The sequence below is a fragment of the Arachis hypogaea genome, chromosome 20, assembly GCF_003086295.3.
Source record: "Arachis hypogaea cultivar Tifrunner chromosome 20, arahy.Tifrunner.gnm2.J5K5, whole genome shotgun sequence".
NCBI classification, from domain to species: domain Eukaryota; kingdom Viridiplantae; phylum Streptophyta; class Magnoliopsida; order Fabales; family Fabaceae; genus Arachis; species Arachis hypogaea.
The window spans coordinates 143,367,478-143,382,835 of record NC_092055.1 but is presented as its reverse complement, the minus strand read 5'-3'; the positions used below and the strand labels follow the sequence as shown (position 1 = coordinate 143,382,835).

The 15,358-nt window shown below is 32.9% G+C and overlaps 1 protein-coding gene across 1 annotated transcript; it reads right to left on the bottom strand.

The window, feature by feature from the left end:
* Positions 1-1,567: 1,567 nt before the first annotated feature.
* Positions 1,568-5,471, bottom strand: LOC112785015 (uncharacterized). The gene is made up of 2 exons (XM_025828416.2): positions 4,817-5,471; positions 1,568-2,979 (listed from the first exon to the last, which is right to left on the bottom strand). The coding sequence occupies exons 1-2, from the start codon at positions 5,241-5,243 to the stop codon at positions 2,444-2,446; spliced, it is 963 nt and encodes a 320-aa protein (XP_025684201.1). The 5' UTR covers positions 5,244-5,471; the 3' UTR covers positions 1,568-2,443.
* Positions 5,472-15,358: the final 9,887 nt, after the last annotated feature.

The window sequence follows — 15,358 nt, the reverse complement described above, 5'->3', positions numbered from 1 at the left end:
TGCCGTTAATCTTTAAAAGAAAATTTTAGCAAAAGACAAATGAAGAAAAAATAAAAATTTATGTAAATTTTATGTAAATCTAAAAAAAAATTATTACATAAAAAAATATTAGAGATATAATTATTTATATATATATTTTTTATTATATAGTATTAGCATGATACTTCTATGTTCTAGCCGATATTAAAAAGCATATTACGGATTAATGTTGAAAGTACAATTTTTATTTTAGAATTCGATTAATGTTAAAATTATTGGCTAGTATCTATTTCCTGAAATGAGCATAGAATATGCGAAGGAATCAGTTACTTCATTCGAAGAAAGATACTTTATTTGAAAAATTAAAAGAACTATAAAACCTAGTATAATACATAAACTATTGATAATATTGAGCCTAAGCATAGGAAATTATAAGCCTGATAATATGGACAAAATTATGTTCCACTTTCTTTATTTTCCGTTTGATTCCAAATTTTGTGTTATTATTGAATTACTTTTTATTTTTCATTGATTCCAAAATTATATTATTCTATATATTTTTGGTCAACAGATTGGTTCTTTTTTTTTTTTTTAGTAATGCTATTGTGGATCAAAAGGTTGGCCCAATTAGAAATCGAGCAAAAACTTGGATCATGTTAAAATTTTCCCATTTGACCCATCAGTACTTATAGACAAAGATTATGTATAATTGGACTTAACCCAATTTCTTACCAAAAAAAGGACTAACCCAATTAATGGAACATAAAAATGGATAATAGACCAACCAAGGTCAATTGAGTGGTTAGGTCACTAGTTCGTTTAAATAAATGTTAATAATTCAAATTTTGTTGTATCTACAGAAATTTATTTACCAACAACAAATTTTTAAATATAGCTCTGATCCATGATGAATCAGTTCTTAATCTGCTAGACTAGAAGATACCATGAAAAAACGAAAAAAAAAAAAAGAAGTATAAATATAGAATAAGTATATTGTATTACTAATAAACTAAAATGTAAAATCGAAAAATGTCTTATTAGAACATCTCTTCTTTGATCAATTTCTTCTCATCGAATATCTTTCTACCCCAAATTACACACAAACCCCTAATATGAGTCATTCAATTTCAATCCTATTTTATATACCTTCTCTTGCTATACCTTTAAAGATAAATAAAACTAAATAAAACAAAAACAAACCAAACCTTTTATATCTTTAAAATGTTCTTATTGAAGCAGTTGTTAACATGGCAAATTAAATCAGAAAAGAATTGGCATACTGGTGATTGTTATGTCACACCCCTGATTGTTTTTATGTGATGAGGTTTTGAGTACTAAGATTTTGTTTTGGCCTTTATTTAGTATTCCTTGCCTTTTAGATTGGTAGTCTTTTTTATTTTTACAATCATTAATCATCTCTTATTTATCTCTTTTTAAAGTTATGTATTATTTATCAAAAAATATTAAGGGATTACTATTTTTTATATTTTAATCTTATATTTAAATAAATATTAGTTAACTCTATTTTTTTCACTTAATATTGGGCCCTAATATTTTTATTATCTAATTATCGGAAAGAAAAAGAAAAGGCTGACCAATGCTTACAATATTTATAACATAAATTTGTACAATAATATAATAATAACAAACACTTCAGCATAATAATAAAAATAATAGTAAAACAAAAATTACACAATGGAGAACAATTACTTGCCACCTTTTTTAGATCCCTTCCCCAACCCATATAAAATATTCATAAGAGAAGAAAAGCAAAGGTATAAATACTTGCACAAATCAATGATATACAATTCCTTATCGTTCCCAATACAATAATGGAACAATTTGTGATAATTAATTCAATGGAGCCATCTTAAGCATATTACCACTAACACTAATTCACCATACAATAATATATAATATTATATAGGGTAAATCATATTGACATTTTTCCAAAAACTAGGTGATATTAATTATATATGATCACAATCTTTAATTGAGTGAATACCCCACCCGGCCCTGACAATTACCTCAAAAGGACAACGAGACTTCTAAAAAAAAAAATACCCAATCGCTCTTGATCTTTTTTCTTTTTTGGGACTGATTAGCCCCTATGCCAAAAAAAAAAACAACATTGATTTTTTTTTTTTGCACAGGAGTTTCGTTGTCCTTTCGAAGTAATTGTCAGAGATCGGGTTGAGTTTTTTTTTGTCAAGGGCCTCGTTGTCTTTCGAGATAATTGTCAGGGCTGTTTTGGATTTTTCTCACTTTAATTTGTCAAATATGTATCTATTGATCACAATCTTCTTAATCCCAAATTTTATAATAAAAAAAGGTAATTAAAATACTAATCAAGTGCCATATATATATATAATCTTAGTATTTAGAAAATGTGGGGTGCAATATATATGACCTATTTTAAGGAAAATGAAAATAATTTACCCAAATATAATAATTAATTACTTAATTAGTGAGGCCTAGTTCTTGTGCTAGTAGTATTACTAGTATTGGAAGTGTGAGAATGATCATTGGCACTTCCTTTGGTAATGTTTTGAACAAGAACTTCTCCAACACCTTCTCCAATGCCTTCAACCAACCCACCAATGAATTCAATAACAACTTGTGAAGCAACTTTTGCAGCAGTGGCAATCATGCTGGGCTTTTCTGGGGGTTTTATACCATGGGCCTTGAGCCCATTAACCTTGCTCTTAGCACACCAAGCATGGATATAGTACTCACATTGAGGAGAAGTGCACTTATACACCCTACCTGACCTCTTCCTCTTGCACTCCCCACATATGAAGCCGGTGGAGTCTGCGGCCGAGGCGGTCGCGGCGGCCGGGAGGATCTTAAGGGTGTGTGGATGGGGTGGGTAGTCAATTTCAGTGTTGAGCATGGCACAGCATGGATGCATTTGATAGCCACATGCAGTGCATATGAATGCAAAGCCTTTGGTTGGTTTCCCACAAACATCACATTTTGATTTCACTTTTCCACTTTTAGCTGAAATTCATCATATACATATATGAGTAACTTTGATATGTATGTGTACTACAATTATTAAATAATTCTAAAACTAAGATTTAAGGGGAATGCTTCGACAAAGACGCGTAAAACGTCTTTTTGTAAAGACGCTTATATGTTGTATTATTATTGGATGTATTAATGAACCGGTTATTTTGAATTTCTTAATAAATTAGAATAAAATCGATTTTTTTTATAACAATAACAATAAATCCTATTTCTTTTTGGGGATCTAATTATATTTTTAAATTTTTAGGGATTTAAATAAGTGCAAAATAAAAAGTCAGAGATATATTTGTCTTTTTATCAAAAAATTTAAAGATATTCGATTTAGATTGTGTAATTCGATCGGATCAAATCGAGTATAATAATTATAATGCAGAAATTGGATTTATTATTGTTGCTATAATAAATCGATTTTGTTCTGATTTATTAAAAAATAAATTATTAACCAATTTAATAAAGATGTCCAATAATAAAATGACACATATAAATATTTAAAAAAAAAAAGATATTTTTGGTGTCTTTGTTAAAGATTTAATTATCTATATTAGTATTATATATGTTTAATAATATCTCATTTGGAAAAATTGGTGAAAATAAAAATTTGATCATGCATATTTTAAAGACACATAAATAATTTTTATATCTAACAAAACCATTTAACTCAGTGGAAAGGGTTAGATTGGACTTATTACAAAACCCCTACAATTTTAAAATATTCTATGAATATCAGAAATTAATTATTGTATATTTATATATATTTAAACAAATTTTACATGATTTTTAATAAAGTAATCAACTTCTAGAATAAAAAAAAAATTCAATAATGCAAAAGAATAAACTTTTGGTGAACACAATAAAATTATTCATTACTATATTTTTATTCGTACCTTTAATTTATTATATTATAAATATAAATTTAGTTTGATTAATATTATATTATTTATAAAATTTGTTTACAACTGTAAATACAATTTGTTATATATGTCTATAAATTTCGATTATATTTTTATTTTTATAAAATTTGATTATAAATATAATTCAATATTCAATATATATGATCATTCTATATTCCTATACAAGTGGCGAATTTCTAATATCTATATAACATGTGATATCTATATATGTATAATATCATAATATGGTTGAAAAAAGCTAAAAAATATTTTATTAAAAAAAAAGGAAGGAAAAGCTGAAAGTATATAATTATAAAGAAAATGTTATTTAAAAAAAAAATCATGACTAATTAAGAAAGTTATCTGAGCTGGAGAAGGAGAAGAAGGAAAAGCAAATATCCAAGCATATGCCATTCACTCCCCTTCCTTCTCTTTCTCTTTTATCTCAAATAATAGACATGACATAATTATATAAATAATATTAGCTAAAACATGTTTTTATGTGTATAGTTTAATTTTAATGCGTGTAAAACGTTTTATATAGTCATATAATCACATTTATTTTTTCGGATGACTATTCACGCAAAATAAAAAGTAGTTATTTTTATTGATATAACACTATATAATTAGGTGCCAATGAGTTATAGCTCAAATGACATAATCTTCTCATACTCAATTAAGAGGTTGCAGGTTCGAATCTCCTATCTTTGATAAAAAAAAACACTATATAATTAGATGCATGTATAAAATTAGTGAGTACATTAAAATTAAATTACATATATATATAGTCTCATCTGTTGAGTCATTAGGGTTAGTTTAATAGTAAAAATTTGGATAATATACACCAAGTTTTAATGTCAAATCTTAACACCATCATTAAAAAAAAAAGAAAAGAAAAAGAGGAGAAAGAGTAAGACCTGGTTTGGAATGGAACAAGATGGAGTGCTGAGAATGCAAGGGATGTGCCTTGAGAGCAGGAGGAGCAAAAGCACAGAAATCATGAAGCTGAAACTCACATTCTTGGCATACAAATCTCTTTCCACATCCATATTCCTTACATCCCACACACACAAACACCTCACCCATCTCCACCATTGACAAGCTGTGTTGTGGATGACTGAAGTGTATAATCTCTTGTCCAAATATTTGTTCCGGTGATGTTGGAAATTTCACCGGCGGCGGCGGCGGCGGCGATGCTTTCTTGGGGGTAAAATTGGAATATTGGTCAATAACATTAGGGGATGTCATCATGAATTGATGCTCTTGGATATTGGATGGTGCTTTTTGCAATTGGAACGTTCTTGTTTTCCTCATCATTGCTTGATTATTTTGGTTCATCATCATTTCTTTGTGTTCTCAATTGAAAACTGTGTCTTAATTTTTTGGTGCATGGGAATTGAGTAGGGGTAATGGAGAATATATATTGTGGTACCAAGAATATTGTTCCACACACTCTTCATGTCTTTTCATTGTTGAACCCAAATTCATATTTCAATAATTTCTAAAGTTGTTATAACTTCTAAAAAGGATTTGTTACTTTTGAAGGAAAAAAAAAAAAAAAAAAACAGAAGCAAAATTGGAAGATATAATTTGTAGAATTTATTCCTTTATTATTATTCCCACAAAAATTTATTTGACAAACTTTTATATTATTGAAATAGTATTATTATTGGTTATTATATTTCTTATATGGTTAAATAATATTTTTAATTTGCTATATATCTAGGGTATGTATTAATCATCTATTATTGTAGACTAGTTATTTTTTTAAATAGAAGTAATACAGTTGATTAAATATTTAGATAGAAAATATAATAAATTATTTCTGAATATCAAATATTTAAGCGTGATAATTTTAATTATAAAAGATATAAATTAACTAAATATTTATATTTTGTAGAAAATTTAATCTGTTACGGATATCGACGACGTGTTAGTTTATATATTTTATAATTAAAATTTTTAATGTTTAAATTTTTTATGGTAAAAATTAATAACTTAGTATTCTCAATGTTTAATTATTCTATTGGTCCTATAGTTTTGCAAAATTTTTAATTAGATCTGATGAGTTTGGAAAACTCTAAATTAATATTTGTGATGACTAAACATTATTAAAATAATTAATTACAAAATTATTAATTTGATTTTCATTTAACATATGTTAATTAATAATTTTGTGTTGCAGATTTTATATTTGGGCCGAAATGAAAAGAAGAGATCCCAAGCCCAATAAAATCAATATTCAGCCTTGATGTTAAAATTATTATGAGGATGGTGGCTGAAACAAGTGTTTTATTAAATGGGCTAGCAATTGTGATAAGAAGCCCAATTAAAGGTCTTGGTATGAGACCAAAAATGCTTGGTCCGAAATTAAAAGGAATTGGGGCACAATATTATTTTATTCACTTAACAAAAGAAATCCATTCCTTTGATTATGCACTGCATGCTCCAACGGAACTCCTTTACTCATCATGATGGATTTCAAAATTTATTAGAGTAAAGTTAATAAGTGCATGGGAAATATGAGAGAGAGTGTCATTGACATGATTGATGGCATTAACATTACACGCCACCCAGGGAAGTAAAAGCAAGCTATTTTCAATTAATGTGTTTAATCACTTTGAATTGCTTTTCTTCAGATTCTCTCTTCTCTCTCATCTCTTTCTTGCTTCCTCTTCAGTCACTTCAACAGAAATTATGGAAGCCATGGAAACTACTTTGAGCTATCAAAATGAAGAAAGAGCAAGCTACAAGACCATCACAATGATGGCAAGAAAACACAAAAAATATAGTGGCTGAGATTCTTATCACATATGGTAAGATATGGTGATGATATCTTAGCCTCTCCATACCAAAAATGGAGGAAGAAGATTCGGCCAGCTGGAGGAGATTCTTGAAGCATGGCTTGTCTTCGATTCTGCTCAACCACCACAGGAAGTAGCTAGAGTGGCGAAGTGATGGTTGAAGGCAGAGATTGAAGCAGATGAAGTCATCATCATCATGAAGCATCAAGGGCCAGAATTTCATCTTGGAGAGCAAGCCAAGGATGGAGAGCTCGGATTGATGAAGGGTGATGATCAAGAAAGGACTAGAGGTAATTGCATGTTGGTTAATGCATGGTTATCTCTTCTCTCTCTATGTGGCTGAACCGGATTTGTTGAAGGAGGAAGAAGTTGGTTCGGTTTTGGCTTCAAGTGTGGAGGCTTTCCTCTTCTTTAAAAAGGGGGAACAACCACTGTTTGAAGCAAGGAGAAAAATTGAGAGTGCAAGGCACAGAGTTCTCAGAGCTACCTGAGCTAACAGTTTTCTCTTCTCCTTCAATGTATTCAGTTTTGTATTTTTCTGTTTAATTTTGTCATGTCTTGAGTCTCATGGTAAAAGGCAAACAGTGAGGTTTGTAATGAAAAAGCCATAGAGCGGAAAGAGGCAGAGAGTGCAAAATTAAAAGAAAAAGCCATAGGTGTCTTAGAGTTCCTTTGTTCATCTATGTTGTGTTTCATGATTCTGTGGGAATCCCCTTGTAAGTTGGGTTAGCACTTTACAAGTTGTAATCTGTTTGATTATAGTGAAATTCCATCATTGTTGTGATGGAGACTGGATGTAGGCTGCACTGCACTTAGCAGCCGAACCAGGATATATCTTGGTGTGATTTTCTTCCTCTCCTACTTCATTTCTGTTTTCTATTGCACAGGAGCAAAAACCGAAAATGTCTCGTGCCAAGTGACGAGACAAAATGAAAATGTCTCGTGGCTAGGGACGAGCTAAAAACAGAAAAGTCTCCTCTGAATCCAGCAAGTGTTAGCAAGCGAAAAAGGGGCTAAGATTCAACCCCCCCCCTTCTCTTAGCCACTGAAACCATCAATTGGTATCAGAGCTTGGTCTCAAAGAGATCAAGCTTTGCATCTTGGAGTAAAGATCCTCATGGCAGAAAACAGTGGCGCAAATGTGGTGTCTTATAATCTAACTGAAGGACAATCAAGCAACAGACCCCCTCTTTTCAATGGGAAAAACTATACCTATTGGAAGGAGAGGATGAAGATATTCGTACAAGCAGTGGATTACAGACTTTGGAAGATTATCCTCGAAGGGCCTAAATTTCCAACTACCACAAGTGCAGAAGGAGTTGTTTCTATCAAACCAGAAGCAAGATGGACCGAGGAAGATAGGAAGAAGGTGGAGTTAAATGCCAAGGCAATAAATCTGCTCAATTGTGCTATCAGCTTTGAGGAGTACCGACGGGTATCAAGATGCACAACGGCAAAGGAAATCTGGGACAAATTGCAAATCACCCATGAAGGAACCACCATTGTCAAGAAGACTCGGGCAGATATGCTAAACAGAGAATATGAAACGTTTGCAATGAAGGAAGGAGAGTCCATTGATGAACTCTTTGAACGTTTCAATGCTATCATTGTTGGCTTAGATGCTCTGGGAATTACACATTCTGATTCTGTGCTAGTGAGAAGAGTGTTGAGATGTCTCACAAAAGAGTGGGAGACTAAAGCTTTAATTATTTCTGAGAGTAGTAGCCTAGACTCCATAACACTTGATGATTTGAGAGGAAATCTTCTTGCTTTTGAAAATACCTATTTGAAAAAAAGATACAAAAAAGAAAGGAATTGCATTTTCTTCTGTGACTAACCCCCTGGATGATGAATCCAGTGATAACTCTTCTGAAAATGAGTTTGTTTTATTTGCAAAAAAATTCAGGAAAATGGCTAAGCTCAGAGGCAAAGGCAGCAGCACAAGGAAAGTGAAGAAAGACCTCAGCAAGGTAACTTGCTACAATTGCAAGGAAATGGGGCATTTCAAATCTGATTGTCCCAAGCTGAAGAAGGAGGAAAAGCCAAAAAGAGGAAAGAAGAAAGGACTGATGGCCACATGGGAAGACTTGGAGAATGATTCTGATGATGATGATGAAGAAACCGAGACCAAGTCACAAACATGTCTCATGGCAGACCACATAGATCAGGTAGTCTTTCATAACCCTAACACTGAAGATCTCCATCTTATGATAGACCACCTTTCTGAAAAAATAAGATGTTTTCTGCTGGAAAATCAAGAACTTGAACAGCAAATTACCATTCTTAAGGCCGAAAACAGTTTTCTAAAAGAAAAAGTGAGAGAGGCCGAAACTGCTTGTGATCTTGTTGAAGAAAATAAGCAGTTAAGAGCCCAAGTTAGGAGCTGTGAAAGTAACCATTGTGTTCTTGCATATGTGGACTGTTTTAAACAAAATGAAGAGTTGCTTAAAAAGGTTAAAAGACTTGAGGAAGACTTAGCCAAATTTACACAAAGTTCTGAAAGTTTAAATCACATCTTGGCTAGTCAAAAACCTCTTTATGATAAGGCTGGGTTGGGGTTTCATAAATCTGAAAATTCACATTTTGAAAATATTGCTTCATCTTCTAATGACATAAGATTTCAAGATCCCACCTACTTTAACAAAAAGGCAACTCCAAGATTTTGTAGACTATGCAATCGGAATGGACACTTTCCCATTCAATGCTTTTTCGGTGAAAGAATGGTTGGTAACAAGGTTTATAAAATTGTTTTTGATTACAATGGCTTAGGACATAGAAGATGGTTTAACGTAAAAGGATCCAAAAAGATTTGGATACCTAAGGTTACTTAAGCATTGTTTTGTAGGTGTGCCTAGCATCCCAAAGGAAAGAAAATGTGTGGTATATGGACAGCGGATGCTCTAGGCATATGACCGGAAAGGCAACCTTCTTCATAAAGCTTGATGACTATGATGGAGGACTTGTCACTTTCGGTGATGATGCAAAAGGAAAAATTGTGGCTGTTGGGAAAGTTGGTAAAAACTTTTCTTCTTGTATAAATGATGTTCTCCTTGTACATGGCTTGAAACATAATTTGCTTAGTGTTAGTCAACTTTGTGATTTGGGTTTTGAAGTTATCTTTAAGAAATCTGTTTGTTTAGTTGTGTGTGAAAAAACTGGGAATGTTCTTTTTGAAGCTAAAAGATGCAACAATGTGTATGGATTAACTCTTGAGGATTTAAAGGAACAAAATGTAACATGCTTCACATCTTTTGAATCTGAAAAATGGCTTTGGCATAGAAAGTTGGGACATGCTAGCATGTATCAAATCTCTAAGCTAGTTAAAAGAAATTTGGTTAGAGGGATTCCAAACATCAAGTTTGATAAGGATCTTACTTGTGACGCTTGTCAATTGGGCAAACAAGTAAAATCCTCTTTTAAATCAAAAGATGGAATATCAACCAAACGGCCATTGGAAATGTTACATATTGATCTTTTTGGTCCTACTAGAACTCAAAGTTTAGGAGGTAAACATTATGGTCTTGTGGTGGTAGATGATTACTCTAGATTTGGTTGGGTACTTTTCCTTGCTCATAAGAATGATGCCTTTTATGCTTTTTCCACCCTTTGTAAGAAAATTCAAAATGAAAAGGATTTGAAAATTGCCCATTTAAGAAGTGATCATGGAAGAGAATTTGAAAATCAAGATTTTGAAAAATTCTGTAATGACTTAGGGATCTCTCACAATTTTTCATGTCCTAGAACCCCCCAACAAAATGGAGTGGTTGAAAGAAGGAATAGAAGCCTTCAAGAAATGACTAGGGCTATGTTGTGTGAGAGTGAAATTCCTAAATTCTTATGGGCTGAAGCTGTGAACACAGCATGTTATATTTTGAATAGAACAATCATTAGAAAAGGGTTAAAGAAAACACCTTATGAGCTATGGAAAGGAACCCCTCCAAATCTTAAGTATTTTCATGTTTTTGGATGCAAATGTTTTGTGCTTAATAATAAAGAAAACCTTGGAAAGTTTGATCCAAAATCCTATGAAGGAATGTTTGTTGGATATTCCACCACAAGCAAGGCCTATAGAGTTTATCTCAAGGAGCATAGGACAATAGAGGAATCCATACATGTTACCTTTTGTGATTCTAACTTAATTCCCAGTATTGTGAAGGATATTGATTCAGATTGTGAAGAGGCTGCAACAAGTAAAGAAAATCCCAAATCTGTACAAAATGAAGAATCTGTCAGCCCGGTTTTATCTCGTCAGATTGTAGGAGAAACTTCCAATTTATCTCCTGAGCAGACACGAGAAACTGAAACAGTGAGACCACCAGAAGTTCATCAAAGTTCAACACCTGGCCGAAAACCTAGAGAATGGAAGTCTATGAGGGGTTATCCTCATGACTTCATCATTGGTGATCCCTCTCATGGTGTAACAACAAGATCCTCCACCAAAAGGCAAACCGAACCTAGCAACTTAGCTCTCTTGTCACAAATGGAGCCCAACAATGTCAAACAAGCTCTTGAAGATCCATCATGGGTCAAAGCCATGCAAGAGGAGCTAGCTCAATTTGACAAGAATGAGGTTTGGACATTAGTACCTTATTCGGATGGTATGAAGGTAACGGGTACTAAGTGGGTCTTTAAAAATAAACTTGGTGAGGATGGACAAGTTGTTCGTAACAAGGCTAGATTAGTGGCCCAAGGTTACGATCAAGAAGAGGGTATAGATTTTGATGAGTCTTTTGCTCCGGTAGCTAGAATGGAAGCAATTCGGTTGCTTCTTGCCTATGCCGCCCATAAAGGTTTCAAAATGTTTCAAATGGATGTTAAGTGTGCTTTCCTTAATGGCTTTATTGATAGAGAAGTGTATGTGGCACAACCCCCCGGTTTTGAACATAAAGAGTTTCCAAATCATGTTCTTAAATTATCTAAGGCTCTTTATGGGCTTAGACAAGCTCCAAGAGCTTGGTATGAAAGGCTTAGTGCCTTCTTGTTGGAAAATCAATTTCAAAGGGGTACCACCGACACTACTTTATTTATTAAAGCATCTAATGATGACATACTTCTTGTTCAAGTTTATGTTGATGACATTGTATTTGGATCGGCCAACATTTCTTTGTGTGAAGAGTTTGGAAAACTCATGACTAGTGAGTTTGAAATGAGTTTAATGGGAGAGCTTACCTTCTTTCTTGGCCTCCAAATTAAACAAACTCCTAGTGGTACTTTTATTTACCAAGGAAAATATGCAAAAGAACTTATTAAAAAGTTTGGCCTAGAAAACTCCAAAGCAATGGGAACACCAATGCATCCCAACACAAAACTTGAAAAGGATGATGATGGTCAAGATGTGGATGAAACAAAGTATAGAGGAATGATAGGTTCACTCATGTACCTTACCTCCTCTAGACCGGATATTGTTCAAAGTGTGGGTGTATGTTCAAGATTTCAATCTCACCCAAAAGAATCCCATCTTACGGCTGTTAAACGCATCATTAGATACATTAAGGGAACTTGTGATTATGGCTTGTGGTATCCTAAATCTGATGAATTTTGTGCAGTAGGGTTTTGTGATGCAGATTATGCGGGAGATAGAGTGGATAGAAGAAGCACGTCCGGCATGTGTTGCTTCCTTGGAAGCTCACTCAACATGTGGTCAAGCAAGAAACAAGCCACAGTGGCTCTATCCACAGCTGAAGCTGAATACATTTTCGCATCTGCATGTTGCACTCAATTAATTTGGTTAAAAACACAATTAGAAGATTACAAATTAAAAATCAATAGTATTCCTTTATTTTGTGACAATATGAGTGCCATAAACATTTCAAAGAATCCTGTTCTGCACTCAAGAACAAAGCACATTGAGATAAAATATCATTTTATTAGGGAACATGTGCAAAAGGGTACTATTGATATTCAATTTGTAAAATCTGAAGACCAAATTGCTGATATTTTTACAAAACCTCTCTGTGAAGACAGATTCTGCACCTTAAGAAAAAGTTTGGGAATGTTTGATTTAAGTTTCATTGAAAATTTGTGAATATGTGACTCTGCTCAGTTTTGCTCGTAGGTTTGGACGAGATAAAATAATGGCATAATGGAAGAGCTGTGGTCAAGGGGGAGGCAACGCAGAATTTAATTCCTATTGGGCCCACTGAATCTCTTTGATCTCACTCTGACCGTTTTGTTAGTTCATCATTTTTTCTGAAAATCAAAATCTTTCTGTGGTCTTATCACATCATATCTTAATAGGGGAGGATAGTAGAAAAAGAGAGTGACTGATCTAATGATACTCTGAATTTTCTGATGCTTATTGCCTGCCAATTTTATTTGATCTGATATGTTGGCTGAACTTTATGTTGCTGGATATTTTTGCTTGATTGAATTGTTTGGCAGGAAATATTTTTGAACATGTTGAGTTTTGGTTACCTGTTGCTGCTGCTGAATGCTCTGTTATTTTGCTCTATGTGTATTTGACTCACGGGAACTATTTTCATGTGTCTTGGATGGCTGTACCAAACTTAACTCGATGCTGTTTTGTTTTATACTTGAATTATTATGGATTGCATTGCTTTGCAGGGTCCCTCCTTGATGACAAAAAAAAAAAAGGGCTGAATTGAAACTGTTATGTTTCATTAACTTATTTTGCTTTGTATAATGTGTTGTCCTATTTTGCTTTGTTCTGATCTGTCTCTATTTTGAACACTCTGTGTTAGTGGATTAATTTCGAGTTAAGCTTTGATTGTCATGTGCTCAAATACATGTGTGCTGACTGGACCATTGTGTTTTGGTGAAAAATAAATATTTTGCCTTTTGTATGTTGTTTTCATTTATTTTGCAGTGCCCCTTGATGCCAAAAGGGGGAGAAAGTGTTGAAAATTGAAATTAACAAAACAGGGATGAAATTCCTGTTTTGGATTTATGACCTCCCTCGTTTTAAGCTTCAATATTTTATTATGTGTTTGATGTTAATAATGCATCTGATTGATGCTTGCTGTTTTGAGTTGATGCTTGAAGCTTTGAAGTTTGTAATTTAATATTTATCTTGATAAAATGTTTGTTGTATGACATTTGACTTACCTTGATAACATTATTGTTGTTTAGGTTGCTATTTTGAATTATTTTTGGCAGTTCCTTTAAATTGTGTAATGTATTAAAACTGCCTTGTTTTGTTACTCAAATATTTTTCATCATGTTGTTTTGCTCTGATATCCTAAACAGAAAAATATTTGAAAAATATTTGGATATTTTTTATGATTGAAAAAAGTTTGAGCAGTAAATCAGTTTGTGATATCAAAAGAGATTTGATTATCAATTAAAACTGCTCATAAATCAAGCATTTAGCATCTTAAAATATGCTAAATAACATTGTCATTAGAAGCTTGATTAAAGTGTTACAGGTTAGTGCTTCCCATGGTAAGATAAGCATACATCAAGGGGGAGCAATGTGACATTTTGAAAGGGGGAGAAATTCAAATTCAAAGGGAGTAATCTTTACTCAATTTCTAAATTTCTTCCATTTCAATTTTAATAATGTTTGTCATCAAGGGGGAGATTGATGAGTTTGGAAAACTCTAAATTAATATTTGTGATGACTAAACATTATTAAAATAATTAATTACAAAATTATTAATTTGATTTTCATTTAACATATGTTAATTAATAATTTTGTGTTGCAGATTTTATATTTGGGCCGAAATGAAAAGAAGAGATCCCAAGCCCAATAAAATCAATATTCAGCCTTGATGTTAAAATTATTATGAGGATGGTGGCTGAAACAAGTGTTTTATTAAATGGGCTAGCAATTGTGATAAGAAGCCCAATTAAAGGTCTTGGTATGAGACCAAAAATGCTTGGTCCGAAATTAAAAGGAATTGGGGCACAATATTATTTTATTCACTTAACAAAAGAAATCCATTCCTTTGATTATGCACTGCATGCTCCAACGGAACTCCTTTACTCATCATGATGGATTTCAAAATTTATTAGAGTAAAGTTAATAAGTGCATGGGAAATATGAGAGAGAGTGTCATTGACATGATTGATGGCATTAACATTACACGCCACCCAGGGAAGTAAAAGCAAGCTATTTTCAATTAATGTGTTTAATCACTTTGAATTGCTTTTCTTCAGATTCTCTCTTCTCTCTCATCTCTTTCTTGCTTCCTCTTCAGTCACTTCAACAGAAATTATGGAAGCCATGGAAACTACTTTGAGCTATCAAAATGAAGAAAGAGCAAGCTACAAGACCATCACAATGATGGCAAGAAAACACAAAAAATATAGTGGCTGAGATTCTTATCACATATGGTAAGATATGGTGATGATATCTTAGCCTCTCCATACCAAAAATGGAGGAAGAAGATTCGGCCAGCTGGAGGAGATTCTTGAAGCATGGCTTGTCTTCGATTCTGCTCAACCACCACAGGAAGTAGCTAGAGTGGCGAAGTGATGGTTGAAGGCAGAGATTGAAGCAGATGAAGTCATCATCATCATGAAGCATCAAGGGCCAGAATTTCATCTTGGAGAGCAAGCCAAGGATGGAGAGCTCGGATTGATGAAGGGTGATGATCAAGAAAGGACTAGAGGTAATTGCATGTTGGTTAATGCATGGTTATCTCTTCTCTCTCTATGTGGCTGAACCGGATTTGTTGAAGGAGGAAGAAGTTG